This window comes from Manacus vitellinus, unplaced genomic scaffold (genome assembly GCF_001715985.3).
Source record: "Manacus vitellinus isolate BGI_N305 unplaced genomic scaffold, ASM171598v3 scaffold_6_pilon, whole genome shotgun sequence".
Classification (NCBI taxonomy): domain Eukaryota; kingdom Metazoa; phylum Chordata; class Aves; order Passeriformes; family Pipridae; genus Manacus; species Manacus vitellinus.
This window is the reverse complement of record NW_021940750.1, coordinates 37,962,599-37,985,324: the sequence shown is the minus strand read 5'-3', so window position 1 is coordinate 37,985,324 and position 22,726 is coordinate 37,962,599. Positions and strand designations below refer to the sequence as shown.

Sequence of the window (22,726 nt, the reverse complement as noted above, 5' to 3'; positions counted from 1 at the left end):
TGAAATGTCACACAACTGTTCTGAAAAACCTGGATGGAAGGAGCCTTGTTTGCCCAGGTTATCCCCTGTTGGCCATCAAGGACAGTTTGTGCATTAAGCTTGGAGGATTGAGCCCAATAATTCATTGGAATACATAATTCCATAAAATGATGAGAATATTTTTGTCTGGGATCTCCTTAGAGATTCATTTTTGTGTAGAGAGAATGATGTATTTTGCACACATACAGGTTACTTTGGCCAAGAAGGTTAAAGGTGGTCAGTGTTAGCGGGCATCTCCGAAATGTCAGGAACTGGAGGGGTCATTGCTTTCTGAAAGGCTTATCCTTTGCTTTTTTTTGGGTTTCTTCACTGGGTCTCCCATCTGGTCATCATGGAATTTGCTAGTGCCCATTGCTTTATGGGAGGGTCTGCAGAATCAAAAAGTCATGTGGAAAATAGATGTGTTGGTTTTTATATTTTGAGTGAGCGGTTGTGAAAAAATCCTTTTCATTACTGTGTATAAGCTTATCATTTGGATTAGACTAGGAGCATGTGAAAAGCATGAAATTCTGTGTTCAAAGGCTTTTGATCTTCCCAGAGTTGTGTGCTGGAGGGTGTATGCTCCTGATTTGTTTTAATTTGACTGCTTTAGTGGCACTAGATAATATCAAGCATTTACTGTGTGTGATTTATATGGAGAAGGAGAATGCTGTTCGCTGTTTCTCAGGCTAGGAACAATGTTCTTTACACATGGCCTTAATACAGTTGTGAGCCTAAACAAATGCTGCTTTTCAGTACCTGCACAGATTCCCTGTAATTATGGAGCAGTGTGGTGTTTATGGGAGAACCTGGAGCATTGTTGAGTGTTCCTCAGCTGATGTTTGGGTGAAACACATCAGCTCAAATATTGTCTGGGGCCGGATTTCCACTTCCTTACTTGTTTTCAGTGGCTTTTTACTTGATCAGTGGGACTAGTGGGCTATGGTGCCTCTAACCATGGATAACGGTGGATTTTGGTTGTCTGCTGAAGTAGTGGATGGAAATGGAGAACTTTTTGTAGTTACCATTATGCAGATACAGGAATGAACAAAAATATTCTGCATAACGAGTAAATTAGACCAGTTCCACAGACGGTGGCAGGTGGGGTTTGTGCTAAAACAGGCATCCAAAAAATCCTTCTTCCCAGCTATTTCCACACACAGATAACAAGCAAACAGCAAATCTGTGCTCCGAGTTTGGCGTTTATACACGGGAGGAGCTTCACATAATGATGCACAGATTTGTGGATATTTATCTGACTTCAAATCATTTGACAACAGTTGGGTCCTGATCAGCTCACCAGTGTGGGGAGGCAACTGTGTGTCAGCCTGCCTCTTGTCCCAGAATGTGCATCCACTGCTGAGTAACTACACTGGTGTGTTCTGCTTTGTGTGGTTTGTGGCAGAACGTGTACTGATATAAATACTAACAAGAATATAATGTATTTTGTTAAAATGTAATTTTTTTTTTTGCTTTTGATCCTCCCTTAATACAAGTTTTCTTGCTTCCTGCTCCCTCTGCAACTGATTCTCCTCACTGCCTCTCCTGCTAACAAATACTAAAAGAATGAATACACGTCACAAATTTCATCATGATAAAGTTCTTCAAAATGTGCTGGAACTTTGAGAGAAGGGTTTGTGTTACACCTCGGGTATGGTGAGTAATGTGTTTGCTCACTTACTCCTTTGTGTTTGATAACCTGTGAAGCTGCTTCCAGCTTCCCTGGAATAGGGCTGGGTTTTTAATTCCCTACTGTCTGTAGGAAATGACTGAGATGCCAGCGTAGCTAATGAAGGTCTGACACATCCTCCTTATTTTTTGTTTAATACCTAAAAGTAGTTACCTTGAATATGACCTTATAATTTAGCTTCCAAAAGATTGTGTGACTTTCACCAGCTAGTTTAAGGTACTGAAATAGCAACTGCTGTTTATTTTTAAGGAAATGCTTGAGGAAAGAGCATTTTTTGAAATGATTAAATTTACAATGCAAAAAAAAATGTTCCCTACAAGGCTTTTAGTAGGTCAGGATCTCTGCCACCCTTGAAAAGGAAATTGCAATCTGACCTGCTCAGTGGCCAGTGTGGGATGGGGGAGGGAGGTTTTGGTGTGTTTTTACTTCTATTTTTTTTTAATAAGTCAAAACATACTTATTTTTTGAGATTTGTTTCACTGGCCACGTGTTGGAGATTGTAGGATATTTCAAGACATCCCTGAAATATTTATCGTGCTGTGTCCCACCAAGAATGTAATCTTAAGGTCTCCACTGTTTATGAAGCACAGTCTATATTTTATCTCCTGCTGAGAAAAGATGTGATAATGGTTGTTTAGGGATTATGTGAAAATGAAGTGAGGAATGACCCTTAAAAATTGGTAGGAAGTAGGAGATTCCCAAATGAGACTAGGGAGGTGGGAGAGCTGTTTCAATTGCTACTGTTGGGCTTTTGTAATGAATAACTTCTTTGCAGTTATTAAGATTGGTGAGATAAAGAAGCGTTTAAAGAAAATGAGGTAAAAATCTGTTGGGTACAGAAACTGAAACTACAACTGTAACTGGAGGAATTTTTAGCTCCTGGATTTGTTAGTGCTACAGTTTCAGAGAATGCAGGCACAGAGCCTGAGAAGGTGCCTGTGCTGCTAAAGAACATTAATGGATCAAAAGTGCTGGCTCTGGGAAGTGATAGGACACACATGAGCTTCAGGCACAGGTTAGCACAGCCACTCCTAAACGAGCCATCCATTTCAACAGGGGATGCTTTACTTGGCTTTGGGTTTGTTCTTTACACCTCCTTTAACTTTTTTAGGTTAAAAAAACAAGTAGATTTGTCAGAGCATTTCTTTTTAACATATACTTGCCTAGGCTTATTTCTTGGAGGATTAAGTCTGTATTTGGGTGAAAGATGGCAACAAAATGTTATTAAGTTGCGTCTTTTCTTTGTTTTTCTTTCTTCTGATGAGATTTTCTACAACTTAAGGTTCAGAATAATTTAGGCTCTGCTCTGTAAGGTATTTAAGGACTCCATAGAGATCATTTTTCCTTCTCTGACATTCAGCTATTCAAATTGTAATAGTAAAGGCAACAGAGATTTAGCAAGTCACTCTAAATGGTGCTTTAGGGCAGGAAATAAATAATGCCCCAATCAATTGAAATTCCAGTTGGGAATTGGGATATGATGTAAAATTACCTACATTAGTCTGGGAAACCAGTGTGCTCTCAACAACAAAAATGCTACTGAGTCCTTATTATTCAAAGGCTACTGGTGCTTTTGGTCTGTCTCATTGAAAAGGCAGCAGTTTGTTCCCTAAGGCTGTGTTGGACTGATGAAGAGGCGGGAATGATGATTTGTTGAGTCATGATCACCGCCCTTTGCTGCAGAAAAGACTTTTTACGTGCTGGTAGAATACATCTCCATATTAAATTGCGTGTTTTATCTGAAACAAGACAAGCTGAGGATGTTTATTCTGTAGTTTTCTTCTGTGCTGTTGTTTCAGCTATTAGAGACAACCAGAATGGTGTGATCTTACTTTCTTTTTCCACAACGTGAAAAAAATGGATCCAAGTGAATCAAATTTGGATCTCAGACCTATATGTTTTATGGTGTGTGCCAGATAAGATAAATTAATTGGGGTTTGATACAAGAATATGAATCTGTGTAGTTTGTGAAGACTGCTTTAGACTGATGGCAGAGTGGTTTCTGTTATGAGCAGAAGGAGCAGATGCTAGAACATCTGTACCGTGCTTGTCATCCTTTCAGATTTTTTTTTCAGTAATCAAAGATGCATGTAATAGTAGCTTTTTTTTCTCCTTCTTTATTTTTCTTCCTAAGCTCTCGTTGTCTCGGGGCTTCAGTCATTAGAGCAGGTAACCAGGACCAACCATGGCTAACGCTACAGGCACCTTCTTTGTTATCAAATCTAGTTACCTGCTGAAGACAATCAGGTCATCAGATCCTCCCTGGGAGCTTAGAGAACTTTTAAAAACTAATTATTGTAAATTTTTTTTTTAAACTAATTTTTGTCCTGTTACTTCTGTTGGTTCTGATTCCAGACTCCCACTATGGTGACTGATGAGAAATACAGTTTCCAGTATGAATTTTTACTTTATTGGTTGGACTTGTGTTAGTTTAAATAGCTTTTTCTGCTGTTTCTCTTGAAAAGCCAGTCTTCCAGATCTTGTGATCATCTAGTTGCCCTTTTGTGCATTTATAGGATGAGCTCATCTGTTTTGAGAGTGAGTGACCAGAACTGCAAACATCACTTCAGGTGAAATCTCACATCCTGCTGGTAACTCCTTCTGACAACAGCAGCTTTTCTGATGTGTCCTTGGGTTCCCTTTTCATGACTGCACCTCATGGCAGAGGGACCACGAGGTGCTATTTAATTGGTATAGAGGTGTCTCTTCCTCTGTGTAGTGCTCTTAAAATGATGAGCTCCCACAGTGACTTTGTGACTTGTTTCAAGTGCTTGAATTTTCGTTCAATTGTGTTGCCTTCTGTTTCTATTGTGGAAGGACTTGACTGTAAAATAATCTTGTGTGCTTTGTTTAAAGTATTCTGAAATAATTTGTCCTGTTCTTTTGATTCTCTTATTTTTAGCAATCTTGAAAAATACTACTAATCCTCTGTCTACTATCCCGGGTGTTGTTGCATTCGTTGTGTTCTAACTGAGCTTCCACTCACCTTTTTAGAGGTATATTGATCAAGCAACTTGTAGGTTAGCCTGGAATAATGATCAACACTTCATGGGTTGTATTCTCTCTCCTTATACTTTTGGATCAAGCTAAACTAGCTCAGTATGTCACAAAAGCTTTGTAAGAGGGAAGGGAAGGGAAGGAGAAACGTTAATAAACAGCATAGGGTGCTGTTGACTCAGATTGGGAAGAGGAACAAGCAGATTTTTATGCCCTCCCACCCAGTGGCTTTCCCTTGGATCTTAGTTCAAGGATCTTGTTCAGACTGTGACCTGCCTGTGTGGTGAACCCAAAGGGAAAGTTTGTGTGGCTGAAAAATAACCCAAAAAGTAACCCAAAGAATAACCATGTGGCTGCACAAAAGCTGTTCTGGCCTGCTGGAGAGGACAGCAGTGCAAAGACAGGTTACAGCAGCTTCTCTGGCATTGGTGCTGACTTAACATGTAGGGATAGAGTTTTGGTGTTCCTGGGCTGCATATATAAACTCAAGGTTGTTGGGACTTTTGCTGCTCCTCAGAATGGGAGCTGGTGTCTTAACCTTTGAGTTCCATCACCCATTTCTGACAAATTAGGTAAAACCAGTTGATTTTATTGTATCATAAGCCAAGATTTATGCAGGAGCTCCCACTTTGTCATGGCAAACTTGTTCCTTCAGTCTTTTCAAACTGAGCAAGTTCAGTGATAGAGAGGACATCACTTGACTTTTTTAGCACTGACAGGGGGTTCAGAGCTGTCCAGGACATGGACAATGCACTTACTGCCCCAATAGGCTGTTTCTTTCAGTCGTTTTTAATTGTGTGTACAATACACCCACACTGTGTCTGTGTTTGAATAGCTTAAGGAAACTGGACTGTGTACTTTTTATGCTTTCAGTGAAACACAAGCCTCTGCTCTTGGCAGGAATTTGGCTTGGTTCCTCCCAAAAGCCACGAGAGATGAGCCAACATATGCAGATCATTCAACAGGTATGTTTGCAAGAGACAGGTCAAGATTTTGATTTTTGAGAGAGTTTTAAACCTTTGCACGTGTCCCATAGGGACCCCAAACCACTGTTGTTATTATGGAAAACCTTGGTCATATGCCTGGTTCTCTTACAGATGTGTCTTATCAACTTTATCTTCTTACTTTCTGAGATTAGGAATGAAATATGGGAGTGTCTTGTGACAAGCCCTCAGTAATGTGGTCATGATATCCCATCATGCCACAAATACCTTTTAGTGTTTTTCCCCTTTTACCATATAGCTGCATTTCCTTGTCTTGTTCCCACATGCTGTTCCCGCTCTAAATACATTGAGAGTACAGGACAGAAGGTGAAAGCCTTGTTTTGGATCAAGTAAAACTCTTTTCGTGACTATTTTGGGTCCCCAGAGCGTTTATTTTCTGTTGTCCATGTTTTATTTTTTTTCCCAGTGTGATTTCTTGTGTGTGCAGGTGTTTGGTACAACTGAGTCAGTGAATGCTTAGAGCACTTCAGCAGTCAGCCCTGTCAGCCCTGGTGCAGGGCTTTCTCACGGGGTAACACATGGATACAGAAGGAGAAGGGAGCAACGTGTCTTTGATGGAGTTCTGTGTGGGATCTCAAACTTGTTAACCATAAGTATGTTTGTCTTGAGACAATGGGCAAGGTTGAGCTGGATCATGTCTCAAAAAGTGCAGTTTCTGCAACTTAGACAGACGGGAAATTTCGTAATTGTGCCTTAAGTTCAGGTGTGCTGTGGGCAGCTGCTGATCCTCAGAGCTACCCAATTTGGTGTTTGCTGAGAACTTGCAGAGTTCTCATTCAAGGAGAATAAAGCATAATAGAAGGGTTATTGACACAGTTGAATTATTATTTTAGTGCATGTGTTTGCCCAGTAGAACATAATGGATTTGGAGTAGTTGTTCTGGTACATTGGGTAAATTCTGGGTCGGTTTTGGTGTGCCTAATCATTGTGAAAGCACTTATTTCTCAATGCCACACAGCTGCTCTTGAAGTGTCAAGTACTGGCCTGTTGTTTGACCAAAGTGACATAATGGTGCTGTAAGACATGTTTTTATGATTGTGTCCTTAATTGACTAGGCAGTAGTATCTCATAAATAAGTACTTCTATTTAAATACCTATAGAAATGTTTTCTCTATACTGTCCAGAGTTAATACCATAAAAGGCTTAATTTTTTTTTTTTTAATTAAAACAAAAGTCTCATCTGTACTGGATAAATGTGAGTTAAGTTTCAGCTTGCTGCAAACTCTTTTGTCAGGTCCAAGCCACTTGAAATGGTTTTGTAGTGAGATGTTGAAACACAATGGGTGGTGGAAATGTTTCTGTTTATTATTAATTGAATCAGTATGTATTTTTTTTTCCTTAAAATGCCAGTCAGTCAAGGCTGTAGTTCAACCACTACCTGGTCTGCTTTCTTTCTGGTGAGTGCAGCTGAGATGAACGGGTCTGTATAGCAGTGTATGTACATGAGTGTTTGGAAAATAGGGTTAACTGTGGCTGTGTCCTACATTTTTGAGATGTCTGGGCTCGTTTAACCTCCTCCTTTCTGCAATACGGAGCAGAACTTGTCTGACAGAACAAAAATGAAACAGAAGTGTGTGCGTGCATCCTTTTCCCAAAAGATATAAATAGTCTAAAAGGAGGATTGTGTGTTTAGCAGCGTGGCAGATGATGCTGGGAATTGATATAACACAGATATAGGGAGAGTATTGGAGTCTCTGTTTGGTTTTGCTTTGTTGCTTAAAGGAGGGGGTTCAGATCAGCTCTTGATATTTCTGAAAAAAAATGAAATGTTAGTGAAGTAATCTATGAGATTTCGTGTTGCAGTGTGACTGTGGGCTGAAGAGAAGGGAGCTGCAGACAGCTGCAGGTAGCTTATCAACAGTGTTTAAAACCCAAAAATTCATATCTACTGATTGATAGTTTTGATTTCTGCCGGAAAGCTGAGATGTGTCTTGTTGCCATAATGAACTGTAGTCTCTATGTAGCTCATGGGCTGCTTGTGAGACCTGTTGGTTTATTAATTGAAGACAAGACCAATTGTGGGTTTTTTGGCCAGGTAAGGTTTTGAGAGCATTCTGGAGGTGTCTCCTTACAAGGTGAGAACAGCAAAATCCCCATGGGTGGGATTTCACAGGATCTGAACAGGGACCAGGGAAAGAGTAATTGGTATTACCTCCTAACTCCCTCTTGTATTTGGCAGTCAGAGAAGAGATGGCCCAAAACACATAGCCAGCAGTTTCTACAAGTGCTTGAATAAGGATTTATGAATTGCTGAAGCTGAGGTGTGAAAGGGAAAAGACTTTTGTCCCTAACTCCCTATTCATGTGGGAGCTCCTGATCTCATAAGCTCCTTTATTCTGATGCTCTTGGAAGTGCTTGATTTCATTGCAGTCACTCTTCTTTCTCTTCCCTCTGCTTTTGATCCCTAAGCTGTAACATGGGAGATAATTGCTTTTGCTCATTTCTTCTGGATTTTTTGAATCACAGACATCATCATTGCCGCAGACTCTGGGAAGAACCTGCCTTCTAGGCTGTGCCTCTTAGTCCATCAGCCCAGAAAATAAACCTACACTGGCCAACTGCAGATAGTTGATGAGCTCTTGGCTACGTAGCAGGAACCACTGTGGGTTATGAGGATTTGTTAAATGTACTGAAGGTTGAGAAATAAACAGGTTTGGCAGCTGCTCCCTCCAAAGGGGGCCGTTCTTGTCTCAGTTCAAGTATCTCTGTAGGAGAACATGAAATTGTCTAACCCAAGCTAAGCAAAAAGCCTGGGGATGTTTCTAGAAGCATCTTTGATTTAAAAAATCGAGATGTCATTCTGTAAGCTTTCTCATGTGTGTGTTTTCTGTTGGTTTTTAATGTTCCCTTGCCATAAATCAAGTCATTCCATTTCTGTAAGTAGATTTCCCTCTGACATCAGAATTGAGGAACAAGTGAAAACACATCGTTTTTGCTGATTCTTTCCACTCCACTTGTCTGTGGTTCAGGTCTTGGCTATGTATTGAAGACTATTATTATTTTTTAATCTAAACTGGTTTTTCCATAGTGGAGAGGATTATTTGTTTTGTGAGTTACTTAACAGAAACATCTTGGTTATAAAAGCTGAAGAAAGAGGGGCTTAGAGATTCTAAATATTTGATACTGTTTAATGAGTGTATCTACTAAAAACAGGCTTTGTAAAGAAGGGTAGTAACTCATTCTGTAATATCCCTAGTCAACAGCAAAAACCAGAAAGATTTTTTTTTTCCCTGAAATGATTAATGGCTGCATATCTAAAACCCTGCAAATTTTTGTAATGCTCAGCAGAATCTGCAGTTTTATAAGAGAATATATTGTACTCTGCTACTTGTGAAAATAGCTCTTCCTCTCTTCTGTTTTGTTTGCTCCCTTGCCAGCCAAGCCAGAAAAGTGAGCAGCACTATCGAGCTATGCTAATTTTGTGAGCCATTTTAATCTGCTCACCGTCCCAGAGGCTTGATTCCTTATCTGCCATCATCCCTTCATGAAGGGAATGTGTGGGGAATGCAGGATTGGGCACAAATCTTGTAACCTTTGAAGACACTCTGTCCAAAACAAACACTTAGTTCCAGTAAGTGTAATTTAGTTGATAAATATCTTAACAGTTTTCTGGAGGGGAACCTCTACTTGTTTACCAAAAGCATTTTTAGTACAATCCTGGTCCTGAAATCCATGAACATTGACATGAGGGCATGTAGTGCTGTTTGTGCACAGATGGTGCCAAACCATCTAGATACTGTACTGTTTGCTTTCCTCAAAAATGTGGTGTTGTTCTAGACTGCTTAGAGACCCAGCCTTTTGTTTAATATTTCATGAGATGAAAGAGAAGAACAAGACAGATCAAGCCAGTGTCCATGGAAATGAGAATGAGCATACTGACTTTATTGTTCCTGGAGGTGCTGTGATGGCTTCTGTTGATGGCATTACTAATTGTAAAAGTAGCTTCCCTGTCTCTGTGCGTGTGTAACTCCTTGGACGTTTTCTACTGGTATCTTCATCCTGATTACCAATTCTTCAGGATGCAAACTCAAATCCAAAAGGTAATGAAATGTCTTAGTGTGTGAAATAGAATACAGATTGCAGGGGCTGTGAAACCTTGGTGTGAAGAGGAGAATCAGCAGTATCACACATTGAGTGTTTTAGGTCTCGTGTGAAGCTCTTGTCTTCAGGCATACTCAGTATTGAACCAATATATATAGACCTGATTTTTAAGCATGAACATTTGTCATGCATATGAAAAATTGCCAATTTAAGGCTTCTAATTTAAAAAAAACTTATGGCCATCTGTTTTGGCCCTGATTTGAAGGTGAATTAAGTGTTTTGGTGCTTTGCTCATTTGGGGAAAGCATGTGTTGGGCAATGAAAGATGCACTGGATGATGTCCTGCTTCCATAGTCAACTGTCTTTACACTAAGACCTATCAGGAAGAGTTGGACTTGCAAAGAAATGGAAGGACCTCCCAAATTCTATGGTCTGTGTGCCATGAGGAGCTCTGTAATACCAGTTGTGGTGTTGGGCTGTCCCTCTGCTGTCCAGGATGTCTGACTGTTGTTTGAGTTGGGTACCTTTGGTGAAGTCACAGAAATTACTGCATATCTTGAGTAAATGAATAAACCACAGGCAAAAAAAAAATCATGCTATATTTTTAAATTTTACAGTGCAAGGTAAATTTTTTTCAAGTCACATTTTGAAATCTTTATTTCAAGACAAGAAATAATTCATTAACCCTGTCTTTATAGAAGTCTGCCTTCCTGATGTTGGCCTGTGCTCTGCCTTTTGCTGCCTGCAGTGAAACCAGAAGGAACTCTGAGTGGGATTTGGGAAATGGCTTTTTTCCTTCCTCAAGGATCAGATGGGAATGTGGGACCAAACGTCGCCTTCGCTGGCAGAGTGGTTGTGGTTTGTGGGGGCAAGAATGAACAAGCCCGGAAGGAAGCTTGGGATCTAACTGTGTGTATCAAACCTCTCCAGAGATGGAGAGCAGGCAGGATATGGACAGAGTCCAGGTCTGCCCTCGACTTGTCCCACATAGCCCCCTTTGAGTTGAGAAGGAATTATCTACAGATAAATATAAGGGTGGATGTGCGTGAGTGAGCGAGAATGTGATCACCTGATGTGGGATTCCCATAGTGAGGTGTTGACTCATCTTTTCATGTATGGAAAGCTATTTTCCAGCCCTAGAAACACTGGCTTCAGTTTGGGAAGGCATCGAAGCCCTTGTATGAAGTGCTTTTCCAAGAAGGGATTTTTCTCCATAGTCAAGTCCTGTGTAAACTTGAAATATTGATTTAGAGAAGGGGGGAGTGAAGTAATTTCAGGTGCTACTGTCAGTGTATAATATCCTGCACATGGAGCCCCTGTTCTGTTGGTCCTTAGGCAATACCTTGACAAAAAACCAATACAGACACCTGCACTTGGATGCACCTGCTGAGGTCTGTAGCTTTACACTCCTTTTCCTATAACTTAGGAAAGAAGAGACAGGGGTTTTCTGTGCAGTGGCTGCTGCACTGAGAGAGACACATAAATAGCATGAGCTGCCAAAATGAAGGGGACAGTGAAACTGTCCTTATGTTGGGCCCTTGCATGCATGGACAGGTTGGGGGAGGAAGGAGAAAACCCTTTCCCTGCCTTGCCTGCTTTAGTAGTGCTTCTTCTGTAGTGGGAACCTAAATTGTTTTCTTTATATTCATTATACTAATTTTTCATTATTTTCTTGAGCCTGTGTCCCAGAAACGTGTGAATTTCAGGCCTAGTGTGCTAAAAAAGTTTGATCTTTCCTTTCCCAGATAACTCATGTTTATAAATACACTTCATTTTCTAACTAAAGGGATTCTGGAGCAGGAAAATGCCCAACTAAATTCAAGGTCTGCTCTTTAACATTGGCAGCTGCTGTGCAAGATGCATTTCAAAGCTGAAAATGAAAGTTCTCCTTGTGTTAACAACAACAACAAAAAAATCCTCTTTTTTTTTTTGATTCTGAGATACAATTGTGTTTGTTTTGCACTTTCTAATCTTGAAAACAGAAGCTGGGTAAAACTGGTTGGCTCTCCTCAGCTCTGCCTTTGCAAGGACTGGAACCAGTTTAGCTGGGGGTAGGTCAGCAGAGTGAAAGTTTTGTTTAAGATCCTTCGCAACTGTGTCAGTGTTGTTTCTCTTGACTTGTTTAGCTTTTGTGCTGGGTTTATGAAGGTGCAACACAACTTAGCCCTTAATGTACAACTGTTTTGGCTTCAGTATAGCAAAGCTATAAATAGGCACTCCTTTGCCTCCCCAGCAGTAGGAAATGACTGCAGCAGGTGTTGTCCTCTGCTAGATATTTGCACACTATTACTACCCAAGTAATTTTTTTAAAATTGGCCTTTTTGTTGTTTGTTCTTCCTTTATTAAATGCCAACTGACTGGTCAGCAGGCATCACATTAAAATAGGAAATCTTCGTTAAGACAAAAGAAATAAAAGCAGAAAGGTATTTTTGCTTTACTTCTGTACAGCCTCTGCGTAAAGTTTATTTTATGTGCAATTTTAAAAGTATTACCAGAAGGCACAGGAAAGCTGCATAATGCTGGGTTGCTGCCTGAAATGGTTTTTTGGTCCTTTTGGCTTTGCCTGGCTGGAGTTTAGCTGAGGTTTGTTATAGCAGTTCTTCTATGGTAGGACTGGTAGATGCTTGGAAGGCTGTGGGCAGGGTTTGTGTCTGTGCTTGTACTGAATTGTCCCTTGCACTGTGACACCAGGAAATAATCAGGGCTTTTTGTGCAGCAAGGTGGTGCTTAGAGCCAGTGAGGATGTTGCAGCATGGCCCGTTCAAAATGGGTTTGATGGTGTCAATAAACAAACTTCCCCTCAACACAGACCCCGTCGTTGTTTGGATTAACTTTGGGTCCCAGCAAAGGGACCGAGTTGTTTGGGCAGGGAGAATAAATGTGTTTGTGCTGCCGAGATTGTTTCCGTTCAGCGGCGGAGCAGAGCCCTGGCCTCCTGCCACACTTGGGGGTGAAATCTGGGGGAGATGTAGGGTGCAAACAGCAAACAAGGGGGGCAGTCCTGTGTGTCAGTCCCTGTTGAACACCTGTCTGCCCTCACACCCCTTCCTTTCCCCTGCAGGTGTGAGAGCTGCGTGGAGCTGCTGTTTGTGAGAGGGGCTGGGAACTGCCACGAGTGCGACACCCCCCTGAGGAAGAGTAACTTCAGGGTGCAGCTCTTCGAGGATCCTGCTGTCGACAAGGAAGTGGAAATTCGGAAGAAAGTGCTGAAAATGTGAGTGTCACCAGTTTAAAGAACAGAAGGTGGAAGTGTTTCATGGATCACAATTTTAAGAAATCGACTTTTCCAGTAGTACAGAGGAGATTTTTTTTTTTAAAGTGACAAACAATAAAACTTGACTCCATTTATCGTGGAGGGATTTCAAAGAATCTGATTTTATGCAACGACTGAGGACTTAATTCTCAGTTAAGCCTTGAGGGATTCCTGCTTAGCATTAGAAAACGAGTGTTTCTATGTGGCCTCCTTTGGCAAAGACTTGCCTCCTAAATGGAGATGATTAGATGTTGAGGAGTACAGCTGCTTTCCCTTTGAGGGGGTCAACATGGGAGTAGGGCAAGAAACAGGACCTTGATTGTTTTGTTCCCTGGGGACCTGTTCTCAGAGTTGAAGGCTGGTTCCCTTAAAAATCAAAATGGACAAAATAGAGTTCACATTGTTTTTAAACTTCACACAGCAATTGTTAATGGAAATGGTTCCCTACAAGCCTGGTGTTACTAGCCTGTCATGCAGATTTGAAAGCTCTTGGAATTGAGATAGATGAGGTCTGAAATTGCATCTCCCTCCTTGTGGCCAAGAAACAGCATTTTATAACGAAAATAAGGGAGCCGGTTGGTGTTTGATAGAAGAGGGTCTGGTGAAATGTAACAAACCCAGAGAGAGTTGTGTGTGCAAAAACGAAAGTGCAGGTAAATTGTAAGCTTGGCAGCCTTTTATTTGAGATTTAGTACAATACTAAATAAATCATGATGATGATGTGGAGAAACTGTGTTGCTGAATACCAAGATGCTGATGTGGAAAGCAATAATAATTTTGCTGTTGGATTTTAAAGTCTGCTAAAGTTAACAGAAGTCAAACTGGAACGAAGTCAACTGAGTTGACTAAACATGGAATGAAGTTTAGTTAGAAGAGAAAACATTGGAAAATGCTTGGCCCACTTTGTTTTACTGGATCATTTTTTGGGAGGCAGGAAAAATGCCTCCAAATTGGAATTTTGCCTGAGTGCTTGGGATTAGATTTTTATACTCCTGGGTGTTGTGGTCCATGGAGCAGGCAGAACCTCAGCTTTGTATTTTCTTGGGAAGAAAACCTGCACATCTTGACTTTCAGAGGCTGTCAATGTTCTAGCCAGCTGTCTCTTCATCTTTTTACTTTTTCCAGCTATGAAGAGGTGAATATGAGTCCTGGAATGGTCTATTGATATGAAATGAGATAATTGCATAGCATTTTCAGTTTGCTGCTGACATGTGCTTTCTGTTGTTGGCACAAAGCCAAACTCCCTGTTCCGATACTTCTAGAAAAGCTTTTTTTTCCCTCTTTTTTTTTCCTGTGGGTGTTACTGTTGTCTCTGCCTTTGTTAAGAGGTTGGCTGGGAATGACTCTGTCTTGGCCTCTGTGCTCGTGTTTACCTGTAACCCTGGAAAAGGAGTTGGCAAACAGTAGGCAAAGATAGCACTGATTTATTCCAGGCTGGCTCCTTTCCTTTGGAACAAGCACTTCTGTCTCCCATGAAAGACTCTGTATGTTGGTCAGTTTGGGAGCCACAAAGTACATAGTTGATAAAACTAGATCAATACTTAATCAGCTTGCAGCAAGAGCCTTGTCGAATGGAAATTGCATCTTTGTGTGTTGTATAAATACTTGTTTCTCTTCTCTCAAAGATACAATAAAAGAGAGGAAGACTTTCCCAGTTTAGATGAATATAATGATTTCCTGGAAGAAATAGAAGAAATTGGTAAGTCTTAATGCTTGCATTTTTGATGTGCTGTGCTCATGAGACCATAGGCTTTTTTATTCTGACTCAGCTGCCTATGAGAATGTCTAAGTTGAGTTTCTGTAATAGGATTTATCATAGTATCACATTTTTATCTAATTACTTTTTTCTGCACACTTTTAATCATATTTGCTGAACTGTAGGGCATCGTTGAGTAAAACTTTTTATCTGCCAGAGGAAGAACACAATCCAAAGAGGAAGCAGTGCTTTACAGCTGGAAAAGAAAGGCTTGCAGGGTACTGTCAGTGCTACACTGGCAAAGATTAAACAAAGAGAGGAGAAATTGAAATTTTCATTATATGCTTCCATTAGCTTTATCTACCATGACAGAAGCCATATGGTGTCTTTCATCATTTCTGCTTCTGCAAGTACAGTAGTTGAAGCTGCTTTGAAGCTGATGACCTTACATACCACTGTGGTAGCATTTTATGTTGCTGTGCAGAAGGAGGAGGTTTAGGAACAGACGTTGGCTTCTTTCTCTTTGGATTAGCTGAAGCAGAACTTTGCCCTTTGGGGAAGGGACAATGTTATCAACAGAGTTTATTTTCTTCTTAGTTAGGGTGACTTGTGATTTATGGTGGACTGATGGATTTTGCTTAGAAAAACAAGGATGTGTTCAAAGGAGTGACTCCTAAATGGTTTGTTTCTTGATTTTTATGAGCTTCTGAGGCTTTTCTTTTTTTTTTGACCTGGAGGAAGAAGAGGTGACTTAGAGCATACAGGAAAGGCAGCGAATGTGATTTGAAGGAAAACATGGAGATGCCACTCCCCTTCAGTTTCTCAAAGGAGCCCTTGCTCCTCTTTGCACTGTGGTGTTTTGTAGAAATGTATCCAATACACTTACTGCCGTGAGTAATGTATCGTGTTTTTGTTGGCATCAGAAGGCCGAGGCTGGAGAGCCAAATCGTGTGGCTGGGAAACACCAGCCACACTCACACGGGTCCAAATATCTGGAGGAGATGATGTGGGTGTAGTTCTGTTTGTATATTTTTTTGAATGGTATGGGGGAAGGAGGGAATGAGCAGAAAGAATGGTTGCATCTTGGCCAGAGGATCCTGGAAGAATCTGTGTGCTTATGGAAGGGAAAAGAGCTTCTTATTTATGTAGCATTAAATGCAGTTGCCCCACTTACTGCTGTTGCAGTTTTCAGCATCTGCAGCAAGGGATTTGAAGTCTTGCCTGAAATTGCCTGAATCTCATGAATTTGTGCAGGACGTTATGACTCTTCAGCTCTTGGGATTAGGTGGTTACATTTCAAATGGTTCCAAAGTCTGCACTGGGAACTTGGTTTAGAAGCAGCAGGAATCCAGCTGGTCTTGGTAACCTTGTGAAAAAGAGTGAGTTTGCCAATAACTGTGTTGGCCCTGCAAATGCATAATGAAGAAGCTTGATAGAGTCATTAGGAATTGGAGTTAGTTGCCTGAGAGGGACACCTAAAATACTGAAGGAATAGGAAGTCTGATTACCTCTTAGTTCCTTCATGTAGCAGCCAGGGTGATGAGAGGAAAAAAGGGGTGCAGTCAGAAGGCTCTTAGTTTTCACTTTCAAAGGGTTCATTTGTGATCTACTAACTCCAAACAGATCCCAGAGGACAGGTTTGACTCAACAACACTACTTTAGGCAAGAGTTCAAGCCCTGTTCTCTCTCCCTGGTGACAAAGCCCACTGCACACATATTGCTCTCCCCAAGCCCTTCCCTGCTGTGCTCCTGGGCAGATTTCTGCACCTAGAAGTTGTCTGGTGGATTCTTCCAATGCATGTGGAAAATGGCATGACTGAATAATGTGTTAAGGGGGTATCTTTGACTCTGTATGGTCACTTCACATTATACTGCAGAGAGTAGTTATTTCATTTTTGTGTGTGAGTGAATTCCCTGCTGGTTTGTGCACATGAAAGACTGGGCTGCAAGAAGGGAAGGAAAGGATTTGGTTGTGCAGGGCAGTTTTGCCTCGTGGAGCCAACGTACAGCAGGTTGAGAGTAGCTGGTGGTGGTTGTTCAAGCTGCCAGGTTGGGAATGTAGGGAGGCAGAGAACTGGATTTCCCCTCTCTCCCCCTGCCCCAAACTTTCAGTTTTTCTGCGGGAGGGTCAAAGTGTGGCTTTACCTTGTTTTCTCTTTGCTGGGAAGTTTTGTTTCTTGAGTTGTTGTGGGAGTTCAAATAAAATAATTGCTTAGCAGAGGCAAGGTGTAAGCATCACTTGTAACCTTCATATGACCCTGGCACAATTCAGATAGTTTTTCCAAATATTTGCAGCAATTGCACTGTCTTATTCCATTGATGTGATACACGACCTCACTGGAAACACATTTTCCCCCTTTTTTATCAGCCGTGTTATACTTACAGACTTTTCCTATTTAAATAGAAAAGTTGGGTGGTACAGCAGAAGCGTGTGTGTGGGAAGGTCAAACAAACATTGGGGTAGTCACCTTTTAAGATTTCTGTTATAAAAAACACATTTTTGAAGTGGTTTAGAATGTAGCCACTAAATAATGCTTTGGGCTAAAATGTGTTGTTACAAGGCTTTAAATAAAAACCACATTTTAAAGCAAGTTTTCGCCAGAAGAAAAATCAGTTGGACAATTTGAGAACACTGTAAACACAGTTTGTTGTCATTAACACTAGGAATAAAAATAAAGTGAAAGGGTTAAAACCTGCCTTTGGGAAAGGTGTGGACAACATCCATCTGAATGAGTCAGGTCTGTGCCCATATGATGAGAGTGACAAAGTTAAACCTTAGAGTAATGCTACAAGTTGCAGTTTCTGGACGTAATGCAAACTTTGCTTGTTATTTCTATAAGGTTTTCTTCTTTCCCCAAAGGTTTTCTTCTTCCCCAGAGTATATCTGTGCCCAGTTTTTTTTAAACCCTGTGTGTAAGCTCTCCCAGCAGGACCTGCCTCCCAGCATGTGCCTGGCACCCTTCTCCTGGTACCTGAGTGAGGCCCGCAGGCATTCCCACAACACAATTGTTAGCAGTAATTATTGCTTTTTAAAAACATTCAGTAAGTTCAGCTTGGAAGGAGGCTGCTGCATTTGTGCCCTTCGGATTCCTGTATCTCCTTACTCCCCCAAGACTTTGTGCAATACCGGCTGCCTCGAGACTTGTCTTACTCAGAACATTTATCTCCCGAGTGATCCTCGGATAGGAAGGGTTTTGGTATCTGTGATCACTTGTGGGTTGTGTTGTTTATTGTTTTGTGGTTTGTTTTTTTCCTTCTGTGTGTGTGTGTGTTCTCGAGGATGGTGTTGCTGGTCCTGACAGAGGCAATTTCCCAACTGGAAACTGGGTGGCTTTATCAAAGAACCATTTCAGTCATTTCGTCTGAGCAAAGATTTCACACTGCTCCAGACAAAATGGTCTCTCTTAGACTGATGGGGCTGAGTGAATTCAATCATTTATGACTATGCTAAGGTAATTTTCTGGAAAATTATTGACCTAGTAAAAGACAACTGAGGATGAACAGAAATAATTATTAATACCTAACTAGACTTTTCTGGCTTATCTGTGGGTTTTCTTTTGTTTTTGATAATTATTTTGTTATAATCACAGAACTGGTGGTTTGGAAGGGACCTGTTATGATCTATTTCATCTGTTTTCCACCTCACCCCTCTCCTACCCCTCTTGAAAGTACAGGGACCAGGCATCAAAAGCACCAAGAGAAGGTGCCAAAGTAGCCTGGGACTCCTTGGGCAGACTGAGGGTGTGGCTGTGTGGTTGTGTCTTCCTCTGCCCAAAGCAGTTGCTCTTCTACCATTCCCAGCCTCTAGCTGGGGTTTTATGAAGCTGATTATTAAGGAGTTTTTTGGAGTGGGATGGGAGGAATATTGTTTATATCAAACTAATGCTAATAATGTTTAGTCTGAGATTAAAATGGAGATTTTGATGGACTTAGAGTCCTGCAGTGGAGTCATATTCATTCATACTGCTACGTCTCTGGACAAATGATTGTGCCATATAATTAAAATGTTTCTCATTTTCTTTTTTTATAGCTAGGAAAATATTTTTCCATTTATTGTAGAATTCCATAATGAATGTTGTTATTTTGAAAAGCAGTGAAAGTCTCTCTGTAGAGGCTGAATTTCAGAAGTTGGGAGTTTTACCTAAATAGAATGAAATGTTTCAGAAAAACACAATAGTCTTCCTGTTACACTTCAACAGATGTCTCAAGGCAAGTCATTTTATAAACCAACCAATGTGAGATGGATAAGTAGATAAATAATTGTTGCATACAAAACACCTTCTGTTTCTTTTCCCTGAAGGGTTTCAGGCCTCTTATATCGGCTTATGCTATATTTCAACATGGACAAAAATAAGTCTGTCTTCTCTTTGAAACCTTTTCAAACCAGCCATCTGCTTTGCCACTCATATTCAGATCTACACCAATATTTTTTCAGGGTAGGTGTGGCTTACGAGTTAGGGATTTTTAACCCCTTCTGGTTCTTCTAGTTTTATATTTTTTTTTTGTGTTGTTGTTGTTGTTGTTGTTGGGCTTTTGAAAAAGGGAAGAATTATATTTAAAATAAGTTTCTGGCAAAACTCAAAGCAGACCAAATAAAAAAGTGCTGCTTAGTCCTAGCTATTTAAAAGGTAAGATGTCAAGTATTACCAACTGTGTTCTTTGGTTTGATATTTGTTGGTTTTTAGATGTCAAGGAACTCGTTGAGGGAAGAGGTGACAAGAGAAAGAAAGAAATAATCTCTTAATTATTTTCTTGTAGCCTAGTGCCCCTTGCAAAATAGACTTGTCAGCTGTAATTGCAAGGGTACAATGGCAAGAACTTGTATTCTGTGAATATTGATGAAAAGACGTTTGAAGCTCATGAAAAATTTATTAGAAAATATGTTGAAAGATGTTTTGGTGGCTGGTTGGCCTCTGGTAACCACGCAGTGTCAAAGGGCAGAGTTTGCTTTGCTGCTGAGTACTTGTTGTAGGAGGGAAGATGCTTTTGTCCTGTATTAAAGGGCAGCTGTTGACACTGATGTTGATGCAGAGACATCCAGGTTACACTGCTACACTTTTCACTGTTCTACTCTTTTTTTTTACACTTTTTTACACTGTTTCAAAAATTGGTTTTTTACACTCTTTTTTACAACTGTTTCAACAAAATGTACCTCTTCAGTATTTTCACTCTTGAAATGTGGGCAAGCTAGTGTTGAGGAGCAGATGCTTAGGACCAAGATAATGTTCCTCATCAGTCGCTGTACATCAATGTTCACTGGGACAAATCTTCTCTGGCCTTTTGAGGATGCTGGAAGTTTGAATCTTTCTGATTGCTGATGTCCTACAATATCCTTGAGTGACAGAGCAGAATCAGATGGACTGAGCAGAGAGGGTATGAGCAGATCTGACTGTTGGGAGAGTTGTATCTGTGGTTTGGTTCCAACCACAGCAGAAAAACAGAAGGGGAAATAAAGTCTTTCACCTTGCTGTGAGCAGAGCAATGGGCTTTTAAGGTGACTGTACAGTTGGCTGCTGAAGATTTCTCAAACATTGATGAAGAAATAGATTCCTTACATGGAAATGTTACTTCCTATCAGGTACCAAAATACTCAATAAATACTGGAAAATGCACTCACTTTTGTAAGTAGGCATTTGCACATGTTTAAAACTTACCTGCTCTCCTTGTATGAGTTTTAAGTCTTAAGCTTTTGGTTTTACAGACCGAATTGTGACTGGTTGAACCTATTAAAGATAACTGAGAAAGGGGTAAAAAACCAAAGCCTGAATGTTTCAAGCAGCAATAGTTGCAAAACAGGGATCATCAACTTATTGCTGGACTTATTTTTAGAGAAATACTCAAGATGTTCAGGAGCCTAAAGGCAATTTGACATCTCATCTTGCTCCTCCTCTTGCACCTGAAGGTGGCATCTGGGCATCCTGCTAGCACAGCATGTCTCATATGCTATTTCTTTCTTGTGTCGTCATTGAAGAGTTTAGAGAGCTGGTGTGTGGATTTAAGTTGTAGGAAGTGCTGACATTCCCATGCAGCTGCTGTCATTGCTGAGCCCTGGGCTGATTGTGTGCCAGCATTTTCACATGACAATTCTTCTCTGCCCTAATACTCAAATATTAAAAGTGCTTGTCAGTTGGGAACTGTAGGCTGGAAATTTGGAGGCCAAATCTCCATTAAAATACAAAAAATTTAGACTGAAGTAATGTGTTTTACTAAGGAGAGGTTGCTACAACCTGAAAGTGTATGTTTGTCATGATATGAAATAGGAAAATGTTATGCCTTTTGGAGATAAAAAAAGCCTCTCAAACATTTGGAATGGGTAACTTGCTTCCAAAAACCAAGGAGCTGGACTTTGAATGGCTTGTTTGGGTTATGGCAGTGCCCAGAGGTTCCACTTGAGATGAGATCAAGACCACAGAGATAAGTGCTGCATTTAGCTATAGTATGGAGATACAGCAGGTGAGATATAGGAGAAAGGAAGCTTTATTCTCCTTTTCCTGGTTCTTGCCAGTGGGAGACCTCTAGTATAGAGGCTTAGTGATCTGGAACAGTAGCAAAGTTCAAAAATTGAACTCAGGTGTTGATTCTGAAATTCTTGAACCACAAACTCAGCCTCCATCTCAGATCTTCCTTCTGAAGTGAAGATGCTGGGGTGAGGTTGGGGGAGTTTAGCTGATTTATGAGCCAGGCTGAATTGAAATGTCAGTCCTCTTGATACTGTTTATTATTTGGAAAAGAGGGGGGAAATAGATACAGTGTTTTAGGGATTTTTTTGCTTAAGGTTAGGAATTCCTTCAGCTGTATCTTACTGAGTCCTTTTTGTTGCTGTTAGGGCAAATGGAAATACTTTTGATAACTGTAAAATGATGTGGTGCTCCAATACTTCTGGAAAGAGAATATTCCTATTCCCATCTGTACACTTTTATTACTTCTGTGGTACCATCTTTGGCTCTTGCCTGACCCCTTTGTTTCTGTTGACACTGCAAAGCATCCAGGGGTGTTCTGGAGTCAGAGCAGGGGAAAGAGTGAAGCCTGTGCCTGGGAGGAGGCACCTAGGAGCAGGAGTACCCCTTTTGGCTGTACAGCTGGGTTTGTAGAACTGAGCTGTATCCTACAACTGGAGCATTTCCTTGCTTTTCCCCCCCTGTCCCCATTTATTCCCTGGCTTTGAATTCTTGATGTTTCCTTTGCTGCTCTCAGCTGGTTTGCCAGTCGAGGCTGTTCATGGTTTGGTTTGCCTAGAACCCTCCTAATGCACATTTCTACCATGTTAGCTGTGGAGAGGATGAAAGAAGGGATATAATCTTTCCCAAACTGAGATGTGAGCTATCCTGATGAGTAACAACAGACTTCATGCTGCTTCCTTCTGTTCCTCTCTAGCAGCCTTACTGGTACAAATGACTTGGCAGTGGTGCAAGTGCCCAGGGATCATTTGGCCCTGGTTGCCTGAAAGCCTAGGAAGAGAGAACTGGACTAAAATCTTCCAAGTCCTGTGCTGGTGTGTTCACAAGAACCTCCTTCCCTTGCTCAGGGTCTGACTGAGCGCAGTCACTACGCGGTTGTTTGCTTGTGAAGGATTTATCAACAGCACTGCAAATTTCTTTACCGCTCTTGACAAAGCTCTTGGAGGCTTTGAGTGCTGTGTGTTGTGAGTGTTCAGTAGCTCTAAGGCCATGGGCATGAGCCCAGCATCCACTCTGGATGGTGATCACCAAGCAACTTCCCAGTGATAGCGGCTCTCAGTTGGAATTCACTTGACCCTCAACTGAACCAGTGACCTAGAGGTGAAAGGCTCAGGAATTGTATCAAATTACTAATCATCCAAACCATCTGCATCTTTCAAGCTGTAGATTATAGACACTGTTCAATTTCTTGAGATATCTTCTGTGCCATGTGTAGATAATTGGGAATGTTGTGCTAAACTGTGGAACTTGCTGGCCAACCCCCCTTGCTCATGATGACATGAGATATACTCTGTCACCATTGGGAGACATCAAAAGAATGTCAGTTAACCTATTAATCTGGAAGCATCT

At 40.9% G+C, this 22,726-nt stretch overlaps 1 protein-coding gene across 1 annotated transcript in view; it reads left to right on the top strand.

The window, feature by feature from the left end:
• MNAT1 (MNAT1 component of CDK activating kinase) overlaps positions 1-22,726 on the top strand; it is a 110,410-nt gene that overhangs the window by 12,278 nt on the left and 75,406 nt on the right. Inside the window, exons 3-4 of the mRNA XM_029964153.1 lie at positions 12,812-12,964; positions 14,629-14,702. Of these exons, the coding sequence (XP_029820013.1) occupies positions 12,812-12,964; positions 14,629-14,702 (227 nt within the window). The remainder of the gene's footprint in view (positions 1-12,811; positions 12,965-14,628; positions 14,703-22,726) is intronic.